General features: G+C 42.7%; 1 protein-coding gene across 1 annotated transcript in view; it reads left to right on the top strand.

The window, feature by feature from the left end:
* UTP20 (UTP20 small subunit processome component) overlaps positions 1–26,381 on the top strand; it is a 187,324-nt gene that overhangs the window by 89,981 nt on the left and 70,962 nt on the right. Inside the window, exons 28-38 of the mRNA XM_073545021.1 lie at positions 8,584–8,727; positions 8,828–8,907; positions 16,153–16,379; positions 16,468–16,612; positions 17,309–17,396; positions 18,601–18,744; positions 19,653–19,706; positions 19,789–19,941; positions 20,733–20,888; positions 24,853–24,993; positions 25,094–25,231. Coding sequence (XP_073401122.1) covers positions 8,584–8,727; positions 8,828–8,907; positions 16,153–16,379; positions 16,468–16,612; positions 17,309–17,396; positions 18,601–18,744; positions 19,653–19,706; positions 19,789–19,941; positions 20,733–20,888; positions 24,853–24,993; positions 25,094–25,231 — 1,470 coding nt within the window. The remainder of the gene's footprint in view (positions 1–8,583; positions 8,728–8,827; positions 8,908–16,152; positions 16,380–16,467; positions 16,613–17,308; positions 17,397–18,600; positions 18,745–19,652; positions 19,707–19,788; positions 19,942–20,732; positions 20,889–24,852; positions 24,994–25,093; positions 25,232–26,381) is intronic.

Genomic DNA, 26,381 nt, shown 5'->3' with positions numbered 1-26,381 from the left:
GATAAACATTAATCACCCTGACCAGGTCTAATTGGTTCAGAGAGCGCTCTAGGGGATGCAGTAGAGAAGGACAAAAGAAAGGAAGGACGATGTCCTCATTGAGATGACAGGCAGAAACTACCTTGGGAAAGACAGCAGGAACTGGCTGCAAAACTACCTTATCCTGATGTAGAACAAGGAAGGGAGAGCGATAAAGCACTGCCAGCTTCTGACACCCTCCTGATGAAAGTCATGGCCACAAGAAAAACCACCTTCCATGACTAGGTTAAGGCATAAGCCAACTCCTGAAGAAGGGTTCTGACCTGAGTGAGACGCTAAGCTCTTTTAGAATAGAAAATTCCACAACGCCGAGACTTGGCCCTTCAGCGAGCCGAGTGCAAGTTCTGCATCTAATCCTGCTTGAAGGATGGCCAGAATGGAAGGAAGAGAGAATGCAATAGGCGCAGTCTGGTTAGACTCACACCAACGGAAAAAGGCTTTCCAAGTCCGATGAAAACTTGAGATGATGAAGGCTTCCGAGCTTGGATCAGCGTCTGAATCACACTGCCCGAGATACTGTAGGCTCTTAGAACTGCCGTTTCAACAGCCATGCAGTCAAATTAAGCGACTGGGAATTTTGGTGGCAGATCGAATCCCGAGAAAGGAGATCTGGTCCAGGAGTCACCAAGGAGAGTCTGCGAGTATATTGATGACCTCTGCATACCTAGCCCTCCTGGCCCAATCCGGTGCTATTAGCAACACTTCTGCTTTGATCTTTTTCAAGAGCCTGGGAAGAAAGGGAAGCGGCGAGAACAGATAAGGAAGCGTGAACCAAGACCAGGGTATCGCCAGAGCGAAAACATCCTGGAGATCTGGAGATGAACTGAGGGACCTTTCTTTTTATCCGGGATGCTATGAGATCCACGTACGGAATGCCCCACTGGAGACAAGTCTGCTGGAAGACATCCTGATTTAGCGACCATTCTATCGACACGAGGCCCAATTCTTTGTCGGGGTGGTGCACTGCCAATATTGCCTGAACCTTTTTTTCTGCCCAGAGAAGAATCTTTGAGATTTCGGTCATGGCCAAAGGACTACAGGTTTTTCCCTGTTTGTTGACATATATGCCAGTGCCATCGCATTGTCTGTCTAGACTTGAACTATTAGGCCCCTGAGAAGGTTCTACCAGTGGAGAAGGGTCAGAACAATGGCTCTGATTTCGAAAATGCTGATTGACAGTGAAGGCTCCTCTAGTGACCACCAACCCTGGACCGTGATGTTGTGGAAGACCATTCCCAAGCCTAGGAAACTGGCATCTGTTGTGATCACGTGCCAGTGGATGGATATAATTGACTGACCCTGGCGAATGAGGGAGGAAGACAGCCACCAGTATAGGGACACTTTGTTAGGGGATGAAAGGATAATCTGTTGAAGGGGCCTGGAAGGGAATCTCCTACACAGTTGCCACCATCCTGCCAAAAACTGCCATGTCCGAGCAAAGGGATGGAGACAGAGTGGCCTCAGGAGATCAAACACCCAGCTGGAGAGCCGCTCTCTTTATCTCTGGGAGAAAGATCCTCACCTGAAGGGTGTTGAACAACTTGCCCAGGAAAATTAGGAGCTGGGTAGGGACAAGACAAGATTTTGGCCTATTGATTATGCAACCAACATCTGACAGTGTCGAAAGTGATAGACTTTCTTGAGCTAGAGAGAATTATTGGACCTCGACGAGGATATTGTTGAGGTAAAGTAAGACTAGCTGCCCCTGGTCCCGAGTGTAGACGTCAGCGCTACCATAATTTTTGTAAAGACCCTGGTCGCGGTTGCCAGGCCGAAGGGTAGGGCAACTAATTGCAAGTGGTCCTGCCATACCGCGAGATGGAGGAATCTCTGATGACTTGAACAAATCGGGACATGGAGAGAAGTCTTGGACATCCACAATATAGGAACTCCTGAGATTCCATGGAGGCTATGACTGAACAAAGGAATTCCATTCTGAAATGACGAAGACGGACCCATTTGTCCAGTAGCTTGAGATCCGGGATGGGTCGAACCGTCCTGTTCTTTACAACTGCAAACATGTTTGAATAGAAACCTGTAAAACGATCCTGAGGCGGTACAGGAACAATGACGCCTGTTTGCACGATCAAGAAGAAACAGGGAGGAGTTCCTTGGGTATCGGGATTCGTAAAAACAGTCTCTGGGCCTGGAAGTGAACTCTATCTTGTATCCTGATGATATTACCTCTCTGACCCAGGCATCCTTGACGGAGGCGAGCCAAGTGTCCCTGGAAACAGAAGATGACTGCCCACCCTGAAGGACTTCCTTGTTGGGAGAGAAATGTCATGTGGAGGCGAATCTGCTAGGTTTGCTCTTAGAGGATCTGCCTTGTGAATTGCGGGGGCACCAGGAAGGAGTCTGCTTGAAAGAAGATCCTCATAGAAGAGAAACAGCTGAAAGGGTCGAAATTTGCACTTGAGGGGAGGGCGTCAAGATTTAGCCTGAGGGAGGAGAGAACTCTTTCCACTGGTGGCCTTCGTTGTGATCTGGTCCAGCTTGGATCCGAACAGTCCTCATTTCTGAAAGGGCAGACTGGTCAGAGACTTTTTGGAGGACAAATTCACCTGCCATGCTTTTTAGCCATATGGTTCTTTGGATGGCCACAATGTTATCGGATGCTTGAGCTGCACAGGTGGAAGCGACCAAAGAGGTGGCCACTACATATTTTCCCGTTTGTGAGGTCTTCTGGTTCGCCAAGTCGGCTAACACTTCAGGTGCTGCTCCCACAAGGATGCCCTGACAGAGTTGCTTAGCCCATGCAGAAATAGACTTTGTTGACACCCATCGAACCGTAGGAGAACAAACGGAGTAAAGGATTCAATAGAATAAAAAATTACAAGTTCATTAGTAACAGTACAATATAGATATCATAAAAATGCATAATAGCAGAACACAGGACAGACAAATAGACAAAGGGAAAGAGATCCCGTGCATCATATCATATACCAATACAGTCAGCCATAACACAAGTCACACAATGTGACTGGCTGTATAACAAGTAAAAGCAAGCTATGCCCCAAAAATCTCCCAAATATAGAACCCAAGTGGGTCCAAGTGCTATTATGCATTTTTGTGATATCTAGATTGTACCGTTACTAATAAACTTGTAAGTTTTTACTCTATTGAATCCTTTGCTCCGTTTGTTCTACTGTTCAGTTATATGTATGGAGTGGAATTTGTATTGATATGGCGGTTTACTTGCACATGTTACTGCCAATTGTGTCTAAAAAGTTAGTGGGCATTCCTCTATTTCTATTTGTTGACACTCATGTGGTGGCAAAGGCAGGACATAAGGAAGAACCTGCAGCTTCAGAGTCTGTCATTGTGGTCCTTGAGTGATGTTCTTTCTATAAGGGGAAGGACATTGTTGGTGGATGTGTCTGGAATAGGCACGATGGAGTTCAGTAACAAATGCCAGAAGTTAGAGGACAGAGGAAAAAAGGGACTGCTGAGTAGCGTGCATCTGCAAAGTAGAGCTTTCTGCACAGTAAAGCTGAGGTTCTGCATAGCTGAAGGTTCAGAATCGCTGGCTGGAGAGGCTTTCTAAGCTGATTGTTGGCAGGAGGGACTCCTGTGCTGCTGAGCTGGAAAATGGCGACTGCAGGGGGAAGAGGTGAGCTCAATGAGAGAGTGCAGAGCTACCTGCATTACAGAACAAGAGGGGGCGTGTTCAGAAAAGCCCATGCGATAAGGAGAGGGTGGAGCAGAACACCGCTGCTAGACCACACTGAAGCCGGGGCCTCAAGTGAGAAGAGAGGGTCAGCGCAGAAGTGGGGGTGTGACATAGAGGATATACATTGTGAAATAAAGTAGAAATAATGGCCAGTTACAGTAAAACCACAGATACATAAGACCCCAACACACAAGTACAATCCGAAAAAGGTAGATTCTGTCACATTAGATCCCAGATATCAGCGCAGGTCTTCTCCTGGCTGGACACTCCACTGTGGGACTGCAATGTGACTTTTCACACTGTATCCCTCCAAGGAAAGGGGGAACCCTCTGAAAAGGAAAATGGAAAATCATTACTGGAACATGCCAAAAATCGAGGTAGATATTGGTCTAATAAAAGACCCTTGTCCACCTCGTATTGACACTAATCTAAACGATTAACTTGGTGACAGTTGGTGGGGTGTACACTGTTGGGGAGGAGCCAATTTTTTTTTTTTTTTGCATAGTGAGCCTCCTAGTGGCAAGAGCATACACCCATGGTTTCCTGTGTCACCCAAAGAAGTCTCCGAGAAACAGATTTTACAGTGAGTAGCCAAAAATCCTGTTTTGTTTTTCCCTTTTTTGTTGCAGTGAGATTGTTATAGTATTTGGCATCCAATGAGTTAACTTTTGGTAAATCCAAGTGGGTGTAATCAGTCTTCATTGGTGGTGTTCTGACTAATCATAAGCAGGCAGCAACACTCAAAGGTAAAATAGTGCCCTCTCACATAGCTTAACCCCCTATTGACCAGCGGTAGTTAATGTTACTTTAACCACAGCGTCATGAATTCATGGTGCTGAGGAAAAAGTATATAGCGCACCCCCCCCCCCAGAGTCTGATTTTCTCCAGGGTCCCGGTGTCCCTGGGTCTCCTGGCTTCCCCCCCATGGCAATCGGCCTCTTCTTCAGGTAAGAAAATAGCGGGCGCATGTGCTGTGTGCCCGCCGAGATCTGCCGGCCGGGACCCGTTTTGAGCACCTTGAGGGATGTAGTTTTTAGATGGTTTCACTTTTGGGTATTTTCTGTCATGTACACCCCCTCAGAGTGACTTTAAATGTGATGTGGTCCTTAAAAAAAAATGGTTTTGTAAATTTTGTAGTAAAAATGAGAAATCGCTGGTCAACTTTTAACCCTTATAACTTCCTAACAAAAAAAAAAATTTGGTTTCCAAAATTATGCTGATGTAAAGTAAACATGTGGGAAATATTACTTAAGTATTTTGTGTGCCATATCTCTCTGATTTAAGGGCATAAATATTAAAAGTTTGAAAATTTCAAAATTTTAAAAATTTTCGTCATATTTCTGTATTTTTCATAAATAAACGCAAGTCATATCAAAGAAATTTTACCACTATCATGAAGTAGAATGTCACGGAAAAACAGTCTCAACGGGATCCGTTAAAGCGTTCCAGAGTTATTACCTCAAAGGGACAGTGGTCAGAATTGTAAAAATTGGCTTGGTCATTTAAGCTGGAAATTGGCTCTGTCACTAAGGGTTTAAAGCAGGTTTCTCAGTGTCTGATTAAAAAATCTTGTATGACTAACTGGTTTCAGATAAGGATAGGACATCTGTTTCAAAAAAAAAAAAAAAAACACCCTTCAGTCAGGTCTCCTTCCCTCTTAGCACCACAGATGTACTGCGCCTCCGCCCACAATATCTGTGCGGAGATGTACGGAATCACACTCTATGCTTGCTGTGATCAGAGAAACGTATAATCGCTCTGGAATGAGATCAGAGTGGGGTCCTCTGACATCTCACAGGTGTAGCCCAGAACTGAATGCTCCTGTGTGAGATGTAATGACAGCCCTGATCTCGCTGCAGAGCGAGTACAAGTGGCATGTGAAAAACAGACATTTTATTTATTTTACTCACTTATATGGCACCATTAATTCCACCACGCTTTAGACAAAAGCATCAGTGTCCCCATTGGGGCTCACAATCTAAATGATCAATCAGTATGTTTTTAGAAAATAAACTCCTTGCAGATGTTGGCCTTAGTGTTGCACTGTGTATTGCTGGCTACAGAATGAGTGCACTGAGAATCCATCAGTGAATTGGTTCTAATTGTAAAGTTTATAACCCTAATCTATCTTTTGAGCTGAATTAGTCACTTGAAGCATAAGTGTAAAGGCCCCGTTACACATAACGATGTCCCAGCGATCCCACCAACGATCCGACATGGATGGGATCGCTGGAACATCGTTAGGCTGATCGCTGGTGAGCTGTCACAAGACAGCCCCTCCATCTATCAGAACCAACGAGCACGCTGGTTACCAACGTAAACATCGGGTATCTAGGAGCCGCGCGGCTCCTGGATACCCGATGTTTACATAGGAAACCAGCGTCGCTGGTCTCTCGCTGCCACGCGCAGCGATGCGCGCTGGCCAACGGGAGACCAACGATCAAAAAAACGGCCCAGAACGGTCCTGTACGATCAGCGATACCCGGCAGGGGGGGCGGACGCTGATCCCAGTCAACTCACAGCGAAGTCGCTGGCGAGATCGCTGTGGCGTCACAAAATCAGCGATCTCACTGGCGATATCGCTGTGTGTGATGGGGCCTTTAGAGTTTAGAAAAAAGATTTGCAGGGTCCTGCTCCATCAGGTCAGACCACTGCAAATCTCCTACTTTGCCAACATCCCCAGCGCTGCTTATGATTAGTAAGCCTGGTACAAATTTATGCACGTGTCACTGGCCTACTAATCAGAAGAGGTTCTGAGGGTGCCAGCAGGTAAAAGGAAGTTTGTAGGGCTCTGGTCAGGTGGCCACAATACTGATATGACTGCTGGACTAACGTCCTGCAAATCTCTTTGCTCATCCTTTTAAGGCTAAGTCATCATTTTCTCAGATCTGGATAACTTTAGTTCTATGTAGTAACCTACAAAGTCCAAAAAGGCCAGGAAATGTTCCAGGAACCTTTATTCAAAATCCCTCATAATTTTTTTTGCATATCCTTGCACCTAGTGTTTGAATGATGTGTGCAGGGAGGTTGTTCCAAACATCTTGGAGAATTGACCACTGTCTTCAGTGGATGTAAGCATTCTCGTATCCAGAGGCATGGTATACAACTGTATGCCTTTTTATATTTTCAGCATTCAGAACTAGGCCCCAATGTAAACTGTGTTCCAAATTATTATGCAAAAAGAGTTTAGGAGTGATAAGGTTAGAATTTTTTTGTTTGTCATTTAAACTCATTGATGGTGATGTGTGTCAGGGCTCTTAATATCACTGAAAGCAATTGCAGATACCTGTGCAAATTAGTTTGGCAGGTGTGTCCAAATAAAGGCAAGACTACTTAAGAAGGCTGTTCCACATTATTAAGCAGCCTACATTTTTGGCCAAAATGGGAAAGAAAAAGGATGTGTCGGCTGCTGAGAAGCAACAAATTGTGGAGTATTTAGCTCAAGGCATGACTACAATCAACATTGCCAAGACACTTCAACGTGATCATCGCACAATCAAGAAGTATGTAGCTGATTCCCACCACAGACGTGTGCATGCATGCTGATAAAGAAAAATTGAGGACTCTTTCCAACAGGCAATTGCATCAGGTTAAAAGAGCAGCTGCAGAAATGCCTTGTCATAGCAGCAGACAAGTTTTTGAAGCTGCTGGTGCCTCCAACGTACCCCGAACAACAACATGCAGGGTCCTTCAGAGGTTTGCAGCTGTGCGTAAGCCATCCTGTCGACCACCTCTATCCACTGCACACAAGTGGAAACGGCTCCAGTGGGCCAAACGATACATGAAGACTGACTTCCAAACTGTTTTGTTTACCGATGAGTGCCGTGCAACGCTCGATGGTCCAGATGGATGGAGTGGACGATGACTGGTTGATGGACACCTTATGAAAACACGGCTAAGGCGCCAACAAGGAGGTGGTGGAGTAATGTTTTGGGCTGGAATCATGGGGAGAGAGATTGTCGGCCCCTTTAGGATCCCTGAAGGGGTAAAGATGAACTCCATAATCTATGTGGAGTTTCTAAAACAGCACTTCCTGCCATGGTTCAAGAGGAAGAACCATGCTTTCCGCAGCAAGATCATTTTCATGCATGATATTGCACCGTCTCATGCTGCAAATAACACATCTGCATCTCTGGCTGCTATGGGCATAAAAGAGGACAAACTTATGGTGTGGCCACCATCTTCCCCTGACCTCAACCCCATTGAAAACCTCTGGAGCATCATCAAAAGGAGTGTCTATGATGGCGGGAGGCAATTCACATCTAAGCAACAGCTCTGGGAGGGTATTCTGTCCACATGCAAAACAATTGAAGCACAAACCATCCAAAACCTGACAAATTCAATGGACGAGAGAGTTCAGAAGCTTCTTTCGAACAAGGGGTCCTATGTGCAAATGTAACCTCACCTAGAATAAAGTTTTGACTTGAAAACTGTTTGATTTCATTTTGTAATAAGCTGATAATGCTTATAATTTCACAATTGACCATTTTTTTGTTCAAAATAAAAAGGTTGGAAACTCTGCTGTGCATAATAATTTGGAACATGCATTTTGAGTTTATTTTTAAAAATATACTGTTTTCATAGGCAGTTTGTTCAAAAACATTGCAATTATACTAGAATAGTAGATGACTGGAAAATAACAATGACTGCAATTCATATAGGTAATTTAGAGAAAATATGAGGAAATATTTTTTGCATAATAATTTGGAACACAGTGTATAGCACTGGCAAATACCGTGAACCCTTGTAAATCTTTTGTGGAAAAAAACCCTTAAATGTTTGACACTCCTTGACTAGAGATAGGTAGGAGAAGATGTAAAGAAAAGTAAAAATGAATACTACTTTTACTAATGTTGTTTTTTTTTTCATAGATACAACTTAAACTTATTAATCCACTAAAAAATTTGAGGCGTCTTGGAATGAAACGTATCGTTGAATTTTTTACTGATTTTGAAACCTACCCCTACACTGCTGAAGAGATTGATGCTGTATTTTTTGCAGTGGTTTGGCCACAGGTAAATATAGTTTTAATAATATGTAATTGAGAATGGATTGACATATTTTAGGCATCATCTGCATATGTCTTTTTATGATTTCTGTTATTTTATGTTACAGATTTGCAGGCTTGCGTTGGAAAGTCAGCATTCGCCTTCTTTTGTTCTGAAGCTGATTCATGTTTGGAGTCAGTATTCCAGGTAATGCAGTTGTGCCCAGAAGCTAGTTATTGTATGACATAGGTTTACTATGTTGATATTGATGATCTATCCATTGCATAGGTTATCAATATCAGATTGACGGTTGTCCATTACCTGGGTTCCCCATTGTTCAGAATTTACCAGCTCCAGCTGTGGCCGTAGAACATAAACCATGTGCAGAGTGTAACAGCCCACTTCCGTTTACAGTTTAGTGGTCCAGCCAGGTTCTGCTGCTCAGCTCCTATTTTTTTCAGTCTGGGCTAATCTGCAGTACCCTTATCTAAACAATAGCTCATCAATATAAAAGTAGCAGATCACTATTTTAAAAGCATACTGCTAAATGTAATGGATGTGTGACTATACGCTATCAGGTAGTGCAGTTTAGCTCCTACAAATAGGGTAGGTCTTGGTAATTATCTCAGTCAAGATACTAATCTCAAGAGCTGAGAGTCCAGCATGCCTGAAAATTACCTGCATTGTTTTTTTTTTAATGTCAATCGAAGTTCTTATTATTATGTGACTAAAGTAATACTTCCTTTGTTGTGGCTCTTTAAATCAAATCTGTCAGCAGGATTTCTCAGCCCAAACTATTTCATGTAGCTTTTTCAAAGACAAGTCCAGCAATACCTTTACATGGCCGGTCCGTTCCTCTATTACTGAGAAATCAGTGTTTGAATTGATATGCAATTGAAATGGTATATCTGTGACTCCAACTCTATTCCTCGTGCAGCATCGCCGCCGCCGCCTCCTGCTTGACTGAGAGCCTGTATGACTTCAGGCAAAGGAGCCATCATTTAAGCAGTAGGAGGTAGTGCTGGGCGGGAATAAGAGCTGGAGTGACTAAGGCCTGTTTCACACATCCATATTTTACCATCAGTCAAAATCCACCGTTTGGAAAAAAAAAAAACGGATCCGCCATTTTGCTTGGTGGATCCGTTTTTTTCCCCATTGAGTTGCATTACCGGCGGATCTTGACGGATGGCCATCCGTTGGATCTGGTTTTTTTTTTTTTTTTTGCGGATCCACCAAAATTTTGGCGTCCGCCGACATGCCTGGACGGACAATGCAACGTTTTTTCGGGCAGCCGGATCCGCATTTTACATTGCGCATGCCCAGAGGATTTGTCTCGGCCGCAAATTTAACCCTAAACCCTGTTCTGGCGGTTGAAAAAAATTCTCTCTCTTCGACGGACCCGTTAAAACAACGGTCCGGTGCCAAACGTTGTGGTCAGTACAGGAACGGATCCGTTGTCCGCCATTTTAGCAGATTTGAACTCACGAAAAAAAACTGGTGTGTGAAACAGGCCTAAGGCTGGCTTCACACTAGCGTTTTGTAGCGCTGCGAATGGCAGCCTACTTCCTTCTTCCGTTCTCTGTTAAGCCCAGCCCACTGCTGCACCTCTTCATTCAGCTCCGCCTACGTCTGCATGCGGCCTGTGGACCCTATCTTTAACATTGGGTACCCAGGCCATTCGGATGTATGTTGACGCATCCGCATGCGTTGTTTTGACGTTACATCCGCAGCCCTGCCAAACGTTACTGTGAAACTAGCCTTAGACTTCAGATCTTCAGACTTGTTTACATATCCATTCAAACATTGATCTCTCAGTAATGGAGGAATGGACTGGCCATGTAAAAATATTCCTGGACCAGTCTTTGAAAGAGCTAGAATAAGATATAAATAGTTTGGGAGTTGAAATCCAGCTGATACATTGCCCGTAAGTTTGTAATTCAGGGCCAGGGCTTTTTTTTTTCTTTTTAAATGTCCACAAAGCAGCAGGGCTGTGGAGTCAGTAAGCCAAAGCACTAGCTCCGACTCTGACTCCTCAATTTCCCTGACTTCTGACTCCACAGTTACAACCTCTCACTACTGAGCATGTACATAAAGTGTAGCACAGATTCATCTCTACTAAACCTCTGACCCCACAGCACTGCCTCACTGCTGAGCTTGTACATAAAGTGCAGCACAGGTTCATTTCTATTAAACCTCTGACACCACAGCACTGCCTCACTACTGAGCATGTACATAAAGTGCAGCACAGATTCATCTCTACTAAACCTCTGACTCCACAGCTCTGCCTCACTACTGAGCATGTACATAAAGTGTAGCACAGATTCATCTCTACTAAACCTCTGACCCCACAGCCCTGCCTCACTACTGAGCATGTACATAAAGTGCAGCACAGGTTCATCTCTACTAAACCTCTGACCCCACAGCACTGCCTCACTACTGAGCATGTACATAAAGTGCAACACAGATTCATCTCTACTAAACCTCTGACCCCACAGCACTGCCTCACTACTGAGCATGTACATAAAGTGAAGCACAGATTCATCTCTACTAAACCTCTGACCTCACAGCCCTGCCTCACTACTGAGCATGTACATAAAGTGCAGCACAGATTCATCTCATCTACGACTCCCCAGCACTGCCTCACTATTGAGCATGTACATAAAGTGTAGCACACATTCATCTCTACTAAACCTCTGACCTCACAGCCCTGCCTCACTACTGAGCATGTACATAAAGTGCAGTACAGATTCATCTCTACTAAACCTCTGACACCACAGCACTGCCTCACTGCTGAGAATGTACACAAAGTGCAGCACAGATTCATCTCCACTACGACTCCACAGGATTGCCTCACTACTGAGCATGTACATGAAGTGCAGTACAGATTGATCTCTACTAAACCTGACTCCACAGCCCTGCCTCACTACTGAGCATGTACATAAAGTGCAGTACAGATTCATCTCTACTAAACCTCTGACACCACAGCACTGCCTCACTACTGAGCATGTACATAAAGTGCAGCACAGATTCATCTCCACTACGACTCCACAGGATTGCCTCACTACTGAGCATGTACATAAAGTGCAGTACAGATTGATCTCTACTAAACCTGACTCCACAGCCCTGCCTCACTACTGAGCATGTACATAACGTGCAGCACAGATTCATCTCTCCTAAACCTCTGACCCCACAGCAGTGCCTCACTACTGAGCATGTACATAAAATGCAGCACAGATTCATCTCTACTAAACTTCTGACCCCACAGCACTGCCTCACTACTGAGCATGTACATAAAGTGCAGCACAGATTAATCTCTACTATACCTCTGACCCCACAGCACTGCCTCACTACTGAGCATGTACCAAAAGTGCAGCACAGATTCATCACTACTAAACCTCTGACCCCACAGCCCTGCCTCACTACTGAGCATGTACATAAAGTGCAGCACAGATTCATCTCTACTAAACCTCTGACCCCACAGCACTGCCTCACTACTGAGCATGTACATAAAGTGCAGCACAGATTCATCTCCACCACGACTCCACAGCACAACCTCACTACTGAGCATGTACATAAAGTGCAGCACAGATTCATCTCTACTACGACTCCACAGCACTGCCTCACTACTGAGCATGTACATAAAGTGCAGCACAGATTCATCTCCACTACGACTCCACAGGATTGCCTCACTACTGAGCATGTACATAAAGTGCAGCACAGATTCATCTCTACTACGACTCCACAGCACTGCCTCACTACTGAGCATGTACATAAAGTGCAGCACAGATTCATCTCCACTACGACTCCACAGGATTGCCTCACTACTGAGCATGTACATAAAGTGCAGCACAGATTCATCTCTAATACGACTCCACAGCACTGCCTCACTACTGAGCATGTACATAAAGTGCAGCACAGATTCATCTCCACTACGACTCCACAGGATTGCCTCACTACTGAGCATGTACATAAAGTGCAGCACAGATTCATCTCTACTACGACTCCACAGCACTGCCTCACTACTGAGCATGTACATAAAGTGCAGCACAGATTCATCTCCACTACGACTCCACAGGATTGCCTCACTACTGAGCATGTACATAAAGTGCAGCACAGATTCATCTCCACTACGACTCCACAGGATTGCCTCACTACTGAGCATGTACATAAAGTGCAGTACAGATTGATCTCTACTAAACCTGACTCCACAGCCCTGCCTCACTACTGAGCATGTACATAACGTGCAGCACAGATTCATCTCTCCTAAACCTCTGACCCCACAGCAGTGCCTCACTACTGAGCATGTACCAAAAGTGCAGCACAGATTCATCTCTACTAAACCTCTGACCCCACAGCCCTGCCTCACTACTGAGCATGTACATAAAGTGCAGCACAGATTCATCTCTACTAAACCTCTGACCCCACAGCACTGCCTCACTACTGAGCATGTACATAAAGTGCAGCACAGATTCATCTCCACCACGACTCCACAGCACAACCTCACTACTGAGCATGTACATAAAGTGCAGCACAGATTCATCTCCACTACGACTCCACAGGATTGCCTCACTACTGAGCATGTACATAAAGTGCAGCACAGATTCATCTCCACTACGACTCCACAGGATTGCCTCACTACTGAGCATGTACATAAAGTGCAGCACAGATTCATCTCTACTAAACCTCTGACCCCACAGCACTGCCTCACTACTGAGCATGTACATAAAGTGCAGCACAGATTCATCTCCACCACGACTCCACAGCACAACCTCACTACTAAGCATGTACATAAAGTGCAGCACAGATTCATCTCTACTACGACTCCACAGCACAACCTCACTACTGAGCATGTACATAAAGTGCAGCACAGATTCATCTCCACTACGACTCCACAAGATTGCCTCACTACTGAGCATGTACATAAAGTGCAGCACAGATTCATCTCCACCACGACTCCACAGCACAACCTCACTACTGAGCATGTACATAAAGTGCAGCACAGATTCATCTCCACTACGACTCCACAGGATTGCCTCACTACTGAGCATGTACATAAAGTGCAGTACAGATTGATCTCTACTAAACCTGACCCCACAGCACTGCCTCACTACTGAGCATGTACATAACGTGCAGCACAGATTCATCTCTCCTAAACCTCTGACCCCACAGCAGTGCCTCACTACTGAGCATGTACATAAAATGCAGCACAGATTCATCTCTACTAAACTTCTGACCCCACAGCACTGCCTCACTACTGAGCATGTACATAAAGTGCAGCACAGATTCATCTCTACTAAACCTCTGACCCCACAGCACTGCCTCACTACTGAGCATGTACATAAAGTGCAGCACAGGTTCATCTCCACTACGACTCCACAGCACTGCCTCACTACTGAGCATGTACATAACGTGCAGCACAGATTCATCTCTCCTAAACCTCTGACCCCACAGCAGTGACTTACTACTGAGCATGTACATAAAATGCAGCACAGATTCATCTCTACTAAACTTCTGACCCCACAGCACTGCCTCACTACTGAGCATGTACATAAAGTGCAGCACAGATTAATCTCTACTATACCTCTGACCCCACAGCACTGCCTCACTACTGAGCATGTACCAAAAGTGCAGCACAGATTCATCTCTACTAAACCTCTGACCCCACAGCACTGCCTCACTACTGAGCATGTACATAAAGTGCAGCACAGATTCATCTCTACTAAACCTCTGACTCCACAGCCCTGCATCACTACTGAGCATGTACATAAAGTGCAGCACAGATTCATCTCTACTAAAAGCCGAGATCCTTAGATCAGGAACAGAACAGACATTTATAGGACATTTCATAACTTTCCCAAATTCTTATGGAAACATTTACAGCACATCCTTCACTGAACTACTGTACACATCTAATATATAAAGCTCAATGTGTGTGTGTATGTGTGTGTATGTCCGGGATTGGCATCTGCACCGTCGCAGCTACAGCCACAAAATTTTGCACAGTCACACGTCTGGACCCAGAGAGCCTCATAGGCTATTTTGTGAGGCGAAATTTTAACCCCCGCGCTTTCCAATTCACCAAACAATTTTGCCTATTATTCTTATCATTTCTATGGTATTATCGTCCTTCTGTAAAGCTGGAAATCACACAATTTATTACCGTGCCAACACAGACCACCCTCTGACACAGACTGCAGGGGGAGTCCAGTATCACAACGGATAGGATTAGATACACGACTCAGCAGTCCGTATCACACAGGATAGAATTAGATACACAACTCAGTAGTCAGTATCACACAGGATAGGAATGGATACACAGCTCAGCAGTCAGTATCACACAGGATAGGATTAGATACACAACTCAGTAGTCAGTATCACACAGGATAGGGATAGATACACAGCTCAGCAGTCAGTATCACACAGGATAGGAATTTCTTCTTTCGTTCACATAGTTATTCTTTGTTGAAGGAAATCTGTTATGTCCTGAAACTGTACTAACCTGCAAATATAGGGTCAATCTGCAGGTTAATGGCGTTCCAATGCTGTCCAGCCATTTTCCTGAATGTACCTCTATCCGAAGAAAATTAACTTTATTTTTCCTGAGTGCCCTTGCTCTCAGTCATATACATGTGTGTAGTGGCTACAGTCATCATTCAGTACATAGTAAAGGTGGCTGTAGACATGTTCCTGTCACCTTGACAGCTGGCTCTGCAGCACATTTGTGCAAAGCGAGCTGTCAATCAAAGTAATTGGGTGTATTTACAGCCTCTGATCAAACTGTAGCCGCTACACACACGTATCTGACTGAAAGCAAGCTGCTCACGAGAATCATAAAGTTCACTTTTTACCCATTCATCGCACTTCAGTAAAATGGTCGGACAGCATTGGAATGCTATTAATATGTAGATTAACTTTATATCTGCACGTTAGTGTTTAGGAATATGTTAGATTCCCTTTAACTGTCCTGTTGTCATTATGTGCCAGCCATTGAAGCAACACACATAATAAAGACTTGTGAGTAGAGTTGGTGTGAATCGATTCGCAGGACCTGGTCAAGCGGCCATGTCGGTAATGGCGGGTTTGGCAGAAATCGCGTGTCCTACAGCAACGATTACGTCACACCAGGCCGGCTAATTAAAAGAAATGTTGGGGCTGCCATTACTTAAGAGGCAGTTCACAGGGCTCCCATCCCTGCTGCCACAGATTGATATGGCCACTGGGCAAGGTCCTGTGAATAAATATACACCATCTCTACTGTTAGGACCACCAGTGTGGCCGCACTGGAGCAGCTGGGAATTTACCTGGTATAATAATTGCTTATCTTATTGCATTAATTTCTTTGTGAGCACTTCTATTACATAATGATTTGCTTCTTAAACTGAAATGTTTGACTGCTGAGATGTGCCTTTATTTGTATTGATGATGTGGTTATGTGGGTATATTTTTCAATAGGTATTTTCCTTGTCTTGCTAAACAAAAGCCTGGACAGCCAGAGTTCGATGTACTGCTGAATGCATTTGCTCTGCTTTCTACAAAGAATTTATCGGACTCAACAGCAGGTGTAGTCATCGATATAACTAGTAATCTGCTGAGCTGCCCAGATTTTGACGAAACGGAAAGCCTCTCTTCCCTGGTTGTCAATGACTGCGTTGTTCCTGATGCTGCCTATATGGGTGATGGTAAGCAAGTGCTTCATGTAGTTTTTTCATTGGCTTGGCACACTACGTTGGCCTCCATCATAATAATATGTGGATACTTTGAACTTAGAGTGCCCAACTTTTGGCGTGAAGCTTGTTCTACCCCACGTGCCTGTGCTGCTCCAGTATCTCAATAAAAGCATGCTGAATGCGGAAAAAATGAAAAAGAGGAAATTTGGTAAACAAGTCAGCAAGGAACTCAGCATTCTTTCAAAGTAAGTACGTTTTTCAGACAATGAAAAAAGATAGTCACCATATTTTATATAGGCGAGTAACATTTTTAATCTACCTTGAAATAAAATAGTTCTGGCATAAATGATTTAATGCATCCTGGAAAAGTTGTAATTCATTATTAGAGATTTCTTACTGAATAATTAATTTGCTTACCCTGATATTTATTGAGACTTGTGCCTAAATGGAACCTGTCATCAGGTTTGGCCGATATAAGAGGCGGCCGCTGCCTTTCAGGGCTTATCTACAGCATTCTATAATGCTGTAGATAATCCCTCGATCAGACCTGAAAGATAAGAAAATAACTTTTATTATACTCACCCGAGGGGCGGTCCGGTCCGATGAGTGTAGCAGGTCCGCGTCTGGCGCCTCCCATCTTCTTGCGACGCCGCCCTCCTGCTTAGCTCCCCGGCATCACGCTCCTGTGCAGGCGTACTTATATGCTCTGTTGAGGACAGTGCAAAGTATTGCAGGCACCGGGCCTCTCTGACCTTTCCCGGTGCCTGCGCACTGCAGTACTTTCGTTCCCCAGCATGTAAAACAGTGCCCCCCCCTTTGCAGTGCCTCTCCTATGTTGTATAGAGTCCCTTTTGAGTCATACAGGTGCACCAAGGCATGGATTTTAAAATGTTATTGGAATCTATCTTTGTTTTATTTTATTGTTTGTCTTTAACTCGTAGGATTAGCAAATTTATCCAAGACAAAGAACAAAGTAATCTACTCATAGGGCTCCTTATATCTTACTTACATAAAAGTAACTTGTCGCAGGTGAGTGATTAAGTTATACAGCGTTGTTCTAGATAAAATGTCAGTGCAGTTTATGTAGCAATGAGTTGGCTGTTTGCCTTAAACTCTCCTTAAACTCTCATATACATGAGCAATTTGCTTGTAAACTGTGTTAATATATACCGTAGCCACATTCTACAATGCTCCTGAACATTTCCACCCTTAGATTAGATACATTTAGCAAATGTGCTCTTAAAAAGGTTATACGAGTATAGAATTATAGACACCGAGTTTTTAGAAGAATTGGGGACAGGTGAGTGGGTTTCCACAGCCACAATTTCCTATTGTTAGTTTTACCTGGTGGGGTTTCCCCTTTGGCGGCCCTGCTCTGAACCGTGTAGTAATATATTATGATTTAACTTTTTTCCCTTGCGTCACTCTTTTATACAAGCCATCTTATTTGTTTTGGTTAAACAGCAGCAATCAGAGCAAGGTCTGCTCATTGCTATTAACAGCATATGCAATCTGTAAAACACAGCTTCCACCCACTGTGTATGGCACACTCTGCTTCATACCTGACTTAAGGCCCCTTTACATTTAGCGATGCACCAGCGATCCTGACTACGATATGACCCGGTCAGGATCGCTGGTGCATCGCTAAATGGTCGCTAGTGAGCTGCCACACAGGCAGATTTCACTAGCGACGCAGCGATGCAGCAGCGGTCGTTACTTACCTTTCAGACGCGGCGACCATGACATCCTCCGTCCGCGACCACGCGTCGCTCGTCGGCGCCAGCAGGAAGCGTCCGGCGAGAAATGGACCTGCACGATCTCGCGTGATCAGCGACAGACAGCGGCGGAGCCGGTCGGAGGTAAGTATCACACATAGCGATATCGCTAGCAATATCGCTATAATGTCACAAAACCGGTGACGCTTTAGCGATATCGCTATGTGTAAAACCCCCTTTAGAATGTTGAATCCCTTAAACTAATGTCAAATAAAATCGCTTAAATAAAACATAAAAATTTGAATCACCCCAGTTTCTTCGTTTTCTGCCTTTAAATTTAAAGATATTAAAAACCAAATGTATTTGAAATCAAGACTGGAAAAGTATGGTAAATGCCATAAAGCAAAAAAAAAAGCAAAAATGCCAGAATTGTCGTTTTTCAGTCTTCACACCTCCACCAAAAAATGTAATCTAAAAAGTGTTCAAATGCATAACAAGTCTGGTTATTTTCCTATTAGGACACTGAAGTGGACATTCTGGAGACCGTGCAGAATTTGTTAAGACATTGTTTAAATCCCTCAAGTTTCTTAAAGCCGCTAAGCAAACTATTTGCTATAATTCAGAATAAGTTATCCCGGCAGACGCTTTGTACTACATTTCAGGTAATGTATGCATTAGGTCTTGATAAAATATCATATATATTTTGACTATAACGCAGTTTTTAGCAATAAAAAATTTGCTAAAAAGTTTTAGTACAGTCTGAAGGCTGCTTCATATACTGTATTTTTTGGACTTTATGACACACTTTTTTCCTCCCAAAATGTGGAAGGAAATGGGGGGTGCGTCTTAGAGTGCGGATGTACTGGCTCTGGCTGTGATGGGGAGGTTGGGGAGCAGCATCAGCGGGGCAGCAGGTCACAGAGGCAGGAGCTGCGGCTAACTCCTGTGCACACTGCGAAATGAACATTCACTGCATTCCACGCCCATGGGCGTGGAGGACAATAAATATTCATTTCTTTCTAGCATCCCGGTATGATTGGCCCCCATCCCATTCCTGGTATGATTGGCCCCCACCCCCATCCTGGTATTCATGGCCCCATCCTTATCCTGGTATGATTGGCCCCATCCCGGCCCTGGTATGAATTGCCCCATCAGAAAAGATTAAAAAACAAAAAAAAAACAAACCATTACACTTACCTTCCTCCGCTCCCTATCAGCGTCCTGCTCCGTTGCCAACAGCTGGGGATGAGGATGGGGATGAGGGAGCCATGCATACCAGGATAGGGGATATTAAGTACAGAATTGACCACATTTTTTGCTTCAGTTCCCCCCCCACTCCACAATTTCCTCCTCTAAAACCTAGGTGCGTCTTATAGTCTGAAAAATACGGTAATTGAGGAGAATGCTGATACAGCGGTCTTTCCAATCACTGAATTCTCCTGTCTCTCTTCCTGCCTGACACTGACCTATTTGATTGGTGCTAGGCATTAAAGAAAGCTGCCAGGACCTGCACAGATTCTTCACGTCCTGATTAGATATCATTTAGTAGCTCATTCTTTTTGTTTTTTAGGTCCTCTCTGAACTTGACCCTCAATTAGCGCATGTCACTGATGTTGCTGTCAAGGTTTGTAGCAATTTGTTTTTTGAATGGCACTTTTAATTTCATGATAAGGCTTGAATTAAACTTAATATTTTTTTTTACACAGTTAAATGCCTTTGATCAGAAGCATTTGGATGATATACACTTTGATGTCAGACTAACAGCCTTCCAACAAGCAACTGCCTTCATCAAGGAGATGAAGTCTATAGATGTGAACTACATCCTTCCACTTATGCACAACTGTTTTTACACAATACAGGTAAATCTTAACTTTGGGGTTATAGTTCATAAAATGGACTAAACATGTCCATAATAATTGTATGCCTACATTTACCATTCTTTGTGGGCTAAAGGGGTTCACTGATATTAAAACAAAAAAAAAGTTCAATACAGTGATATTGTTTAAAGGTGAGCAAATAGTTTTGCCGCACCATGGTCTAGCAGCCAAGGAATACTCAAGAGGCTGTTGCACCCGGGTCCTGCAACCTTATTCCCTCATCTCTACTATTTTAACTATAATATATCCCTCCCCCAAAACTACTTGTTTAGGCTGGTGACCCCTCTCACTGGGGTCAGTGGCCCATTTGTTTACATGCATCCCCTGCGTTTTTTGGAAACGCCAGTGGACTACGTTTCCCATACAGCAAAGCGCTGTTTTCTTAGTCTGTGTCCACTCTCCCAGCAGTGTTCTGCGCAGGCGACAGTGATTGATATGAGGCATTGCATGCTAGGAAAGTGGAGGGGAAAAGGGAGGTAGGTATAACAGAAAAGAGCATGCATCTAAATTGTCAACTAAGTGCAGAGCTCCCTGGAAGAAGTAGTAGCAGGATCAGCCCTCGTCTCTGACATTGGTGATGATGTTGCATTTAAAACTATGCATGCTGTGACATTCAAACAGAGCGTCATCAAAAATGTGAAAAAACTGAAAAAAAACTTGAAAAAAAGTGGGGCTATCTCGGAAATTATAGTAATTTCAGTAACCTTATTAAAAATACTTATTTCTTTTATAGAGACGTTTGAGATAATGCTGTAAAATGTTTTATTTTTTAGCTTGGCGACATGTCTTTAAGTGACAATGCAGGACTTCTCCTTATCAGTGTTATGAAGCAGCTGGCTGCAGTAAAGCATACCGAGGATGACTACCAGGAGATTATTCATCGCACTCTACTTGAGAGCTTGAGGAACGGCCTCAAAAGTAAAGTTGAGGTACATAGTTACAATAATAATCTTACAATAATATGTTAAAAAGTGTTTATTAGTGATGAGCAAGTGTTATCGGAGCACGCTCGTGTGCTAATAGTATTCAAGCACTCCAAAGATGCTCTATGTGGCTGCATGTCCTGCTTCTGTTCAACAGATTCTCTAACAAACAGGTAATCCCTACATGTGTTGTTGCTGTCAAACAGCCACGGCGACTCCAACATAGTTTTCAAGCATGCCAAAGATACTCTATTAACTCAACAACATGCTCAGATAAAATCATATCCAAGCACGCTCGCTCATCACTAGTGTTTCTCTAAATAAATATATGTTTGTCACTTGAACATAGCCATTATTCCCTTATACATTTAATGCATATCCACATGATGTCATAAATCCATGTTATATGCGGATCCCACCAGTGGGATCTGCATGCATCTCTAGAATGAGGCCCTGACACATGCCACGGTAATCGCAACACTGGTTGAGATTCTCATTAATTTGTAGGCAAGTTCTGGCTCCCACTCCGTAGACAATTGTAGTAGGGCTCCGATCTTCAGGTATTCTGAATCATTAGGGCTCCGATCTTCAGGTATTCTGAATCATTAGGGCTCTGATCTTCAGGTATTCTGAATTATTAGGGCTCTGATGTTCAGGTATTCAGAATTATTAGGGCTCTGATCTTCAGGTATTATGAATCATTAGGGCTCTTATCTTCAGGTATTATGAATCACTAGGGCTCTGATCTTCAGGTATTATGAATCACTAGGGCTCTGATCTTCAGGTATTATGAATCTTTAGGGCTCAGATCGTCAAGTATTATCAATCAATAGGGCTCTGATCTTCAGGTATTATGAATCTTTAGGGCTCTGATCTTCAAGTATTATCAATCATTAGGGCTCTGATCTTGAGGTATTCTGAATTATTAGGGCTCTGATCTTCAGGCATTATCAATCATTAGGGCTCTGATCTTCAGGTATTATCAATCATTAGGGCTCTGATCTTCAGGTATTATGAGTCTTTAGGGCTCTGATCTTGAGGTATTCAGAATTATTAGGGCTCTGATCTTCAGGTATTATCAATCATTAGGGCTCTGATCTTCAGGTATTATGAGTCTTTAGGGCTCTGATCTTGAGGTATTCAGAATTATTAGGGCTCTGATCTTCAGGTATTATGAATCATTAGGGCTCTGATCTTCAGGTATTATGAATCACTAGGGCTCTGATCTTCAGGTATTATAAATCACTAGGGCTCTGATCTTCAGGTATTATGAATCTTTAGGGCTCAGATCGTCAAGTATTATCAATCAATAGGGCTCTGATCTTCAGGTATTATGAATCTTTAGGGCTCTGATCTTCAAGTATTATCAATCATTAGGGCTCTGATCTTGAGGTATTCTGAATTATTAGGGCTCTGATCTTCAGGTATTATCAATCATTAGGGCTCTGATCTTCAGGTATTATCAATCATTAGGGCTCTGATCTTCAGGTATTATGAATCTTTAGGGCTCTGATCTTGAGGTATTCTGAATTATTAGGGCTCTGATCTTCAGGTATTATCAATCATTAGGGCTCTGATCTTCAGGTATTATCAATCATTAGGGCTCTGATCTTCAGGTATTATGAATTATTAGGGCTCTGATCTTCAGGTATTATCAATCATTAGGGCTCTGATCTTCAGGTATTATCAATCATTAGGGCTCTGATCTTCAGGTATTATCAATCATTAGGGCTCTGATCTTCAGGTATTCTGAATCATTAGGGCTCTGATCTTCAGGTATTCTGAATTATTAGGGCTCTGATGTTCAGGTATTCAGAATTATTAGGGCTCTGATCTTCAGGTATTATGAATCATTAGGGCTCTTATCTTCAGGTATTATGAATCACTAGGGCTCTGATCTTTAGGTATTATGAATCACTAGGGCTCTGATCTTCAGGTATTATGAATCTTTAGGGCTCAGATCGTCAAGTATTATCAATCAATAGGGCTCTGATCTTCAGGTATTATGAATCTTTAGGGCTCTGATCTTCAAGTATTATCAATCATTAGGGCTCTGATCTTGAGGTATTCTGAATTATTAGGGCTCTGATCTTCAGGTATTATCAATCATTAGGGCTCTGATCTTCAGGTATTATCAATCATTAGGGCTCTGATCTTCAGGTATTATGAATCTTTAGGGCTCTGATATTGAGGTATTCTGAATTATTAGGGCTCTGATCTTCAGGTATTATCAATCATTAGGGCTCTGATCTTCAGGTATTATGAATTATTAGGGCTCTGATCTTCAGGTATTATCAATCATTAGGGCTCTGATCTTCAGGTATTATCAATCATTAGGGCTCTGATCTTCAGGTATTATCAATCATTAGGGCTCTGATCTTCAGGTATTATGAGTCTTTAGGGCTCTGATCTTGAGGTATTCAGAATTATTAGGGCTCTGATCTTCAGGTATTATCAATCATTAGGGCTCTGATCTTCAGGTATTATGAGTCTTTAGGGCTCTGATCTTGAGGTATTCAGAATTATTAGGGCTCTGATCTTCAGGTATTATGAATCATTAGGGCTCTGATCTTCAGGTATTATGAATCACTAGGGCTCTGATCTTCAGGTATTATGAATCACTAGGGCTCTGATCTTCAGGTATTATGAATCTTTAGGGCTCAGATCGTCAAGTATTATCAATCAATAGGGCTCTGATCTTCAGGTATTATGAATCTTTAGGGCTCTGATCTTCAAGTATTATCAATCATTAGGGCTCTGATCTTGAGGTATTCTGAATTATTAGGGCTCTGATCTTCAGGTATTATCAATCATTAGGGCTCTGATCTTCAGGTATTATCAATCATTAGGGCTCTGATCTTCAGGTATTATGAATCTTTAGGGCTCTGATCTTGAGGTATTCTGAATTATTAGGGCTCTGATCTTGAGGTATTCTGAATTATTAGGGCTCTGATCTTCAGGTATTATCAATCATTAGGGCTCTGATCTTCAGGTATTATCAATCATTAGGGCTCTGATCTTCAGGTATTATGAATTATTAGGGCTCTGATCTTCAGGTATTATCAATCATTAGGGCTCTGATCTTCAGGTATTATCAATCATTAGGGCTCTGATCTTCAGGTATTATCAATCATTAGGGCTCTGATCTTCAGGTATTATGAGTCTTTAGGGCTCTGATCTTGAGGTATTCTGAATTACTAGGGCTCTGATCTTCAGGTATTCTGAATTATTAGGGCTCTGATCTTCAGGTATTCTCAATCATTAGGGCTCTGATCTTCAGGTATTATGAATCTTTAGGGCTCTGATCTTGAGGTATTCTGAATTATTAGGGCTCTGATCTTCAGGTATTATGAATCTTTAGGGCTCTGATCGTCAAGTATTCTGAATTATTAGGGCTCTGATCTTCAGGTATTATCAATCATTAGGACTCTGATCTTCAGGTATTATCAATCATTAGGGCTCTCATCTTCAGGTATTCTGAATTTTTAGGGCTCTCATCTTCAGGTATTATCAATCATTAGGGCTCTGATCTTCAGGTATTATGAATCTTTAGGGCTCTGATCTTGAGGTATTCTGAATTATTAGGGCTCTGATCTTGAGGTATTCTGAATTATTAGGGCTCTGATCTTCAGGTATTATCAATCATTAGGGCTCTGATCTTCAGGTATTCTGAATTATTAGGGCTCTGATCTTCAGGTATTATGAATCAATTAGGGCTCTGATCTTCAGGTATTATGAATTATTAGGGCTCTGATCTTCAGGTTTTATGAATCAATTAGGGCTCTGATCTTCAGGTATTATGAATCAATTAGGGCTCTGATCTTCAGATATTCTGCAAGAAGCTGCAGCAACTTAGAAGTCCTTCTTGTAGGGAGATTTTCTGGAAGAATTACACAAATATGCTGTTGTTTTTCCACTTTAAAGTAAGTTTTTTGTGAACACAGTATAACTTAACCCTTTCCTTTAACAGACTGTTCAGCAAGATTACACCACTTTGCTATCTAATTTGATCCGAACATTCCCAGGGCATTCAGAGTTCTCAGACTTGGTTAAGCTTACAGATTACAATGATCCTGAAATGGACTTCTTTGAGAATATGAAACACATCCAGGTAACATTGAATATTATTTATTTTCTGAACTTTAATTTATCACAGGAGTGTGACAAATTTCCTCAGAATTTATTGGTAATGTTTTCTTTTCTTTCTATAGATTCACAGGAGAGCACGAGCACTGAGGAAATTAGCAAGTAATTTATCTGAAGGAAATGTAGTATTGTCCTCCAAGTCCATGCAAAATTACATAATGCCATATGCAACCAGTACTATATTTGACGAAAAAATGCATAAGGTATGTAGTAAGCATAGTTTTTCCGGTAAGTTTTTTGATTTAAAGGGGTTTTCCCGCTTAGATGTCGCAAGTTATGCTTGTGTAACCTAACTGACACATACAATCACAGATCAGCCATGACACTTAACCAAACTGCTTAATAGCTCACCGTGACAGCTCTGGAATTTCTAGGATCTCTGAAGGACCTTTGGTGTTGGCAGCAGATTCTTTGAGTCCTGTAGGCTTCTGTGTGGGGCCTCCATGGGTGCAGGACATTCCACAGACTCTGTCATATTCAGAGCTGGAGAATATGGAGCTCAGATCAATGCCTCCATCCATTGTCCATCAATTACTTGGCTTGTGTATAGATGATATATGTATGAGGGAAAGTAATGACATGTTTTATTGCAGAAAATGTATAGCTGACTATTTAAGTTCTGTCTGCAGCTCTGATTCCCTCTCCTAAGTTGATTGGAGGAAAATGTAAATGTATATGTATATGCCTTAGAGTTGGGGTCTCAAACTCAACTGGGTAAACGAGCCCTTATAAAAAAAATTCGGAAGTTCAACTTCAATTCCTTGAGCAATCGTCACATTCCTTGTGCAACAAGATTACGTTTTCAGTGTTACTTTTTTTTTTTTTTTTTTCCTATAACGACTTTTTGATCGTTTTAGTCCATGTTTTCTATGTCAATATAATGAAAAGGCTACACTTTTGGTGTTTTTTATTTTTTCTCTTTTACAGTTTTCATCGTGTGGGTTATGGTATTCTTCTATAGCTTAGGTTGTATCAGACACAGCCATACCAAACGTGGTGTACATTTTTATTTACTCTTTTCTGTTATTTTTTTGGACTTTATTTTGAAAGCATTTGTTTTTGTTTTTTTTCTTTACCTAGTTCTTATATGGGACTTTTAACTTTTACTTGCCTGATCGCTGATCTAATCTCCTGCAATACTTTTGTACTGCAGGATGTTAGAGAAGTAATTTTTACACTGACATTTCATCTGTTAGACCCTGCGCAATTCCGGTCCTTACAGGCCACTGTAGCTGGCTGACTTGATGGCCATTAACTTGGCTTTAAGTTTCCATGTCCACTTCTGGCACCCCATTGAGGAGCCGATAGGACAAAAGAGGGAGCTCCCTCCCTCAAATAGCCATCTAAATTACT

This window comes from Dendrobates tinctorius, unplaced genomic scaffold (assembly GCF_039654945.1).
Source record: "Dendrobates tinctorius isolate UK_male_01 unplaced genomic scaffold, ASM3965494v1 ptg000139l, whole genome shotgun sequence".
In the NCBI taxonomy this organism is placed as follows: domain Eukaryota; kingdom Metazoa; phylum Chordata; class Amphibia; order Anura; family Dendrobatidae; genus Dendrobates; species Dendrobates tinctorius.
The sequence above is the reverse complement of the archived record's forward strand: the minus strand, read 5'-3'. Positions and strand labels throughout refer to the sequence as shown.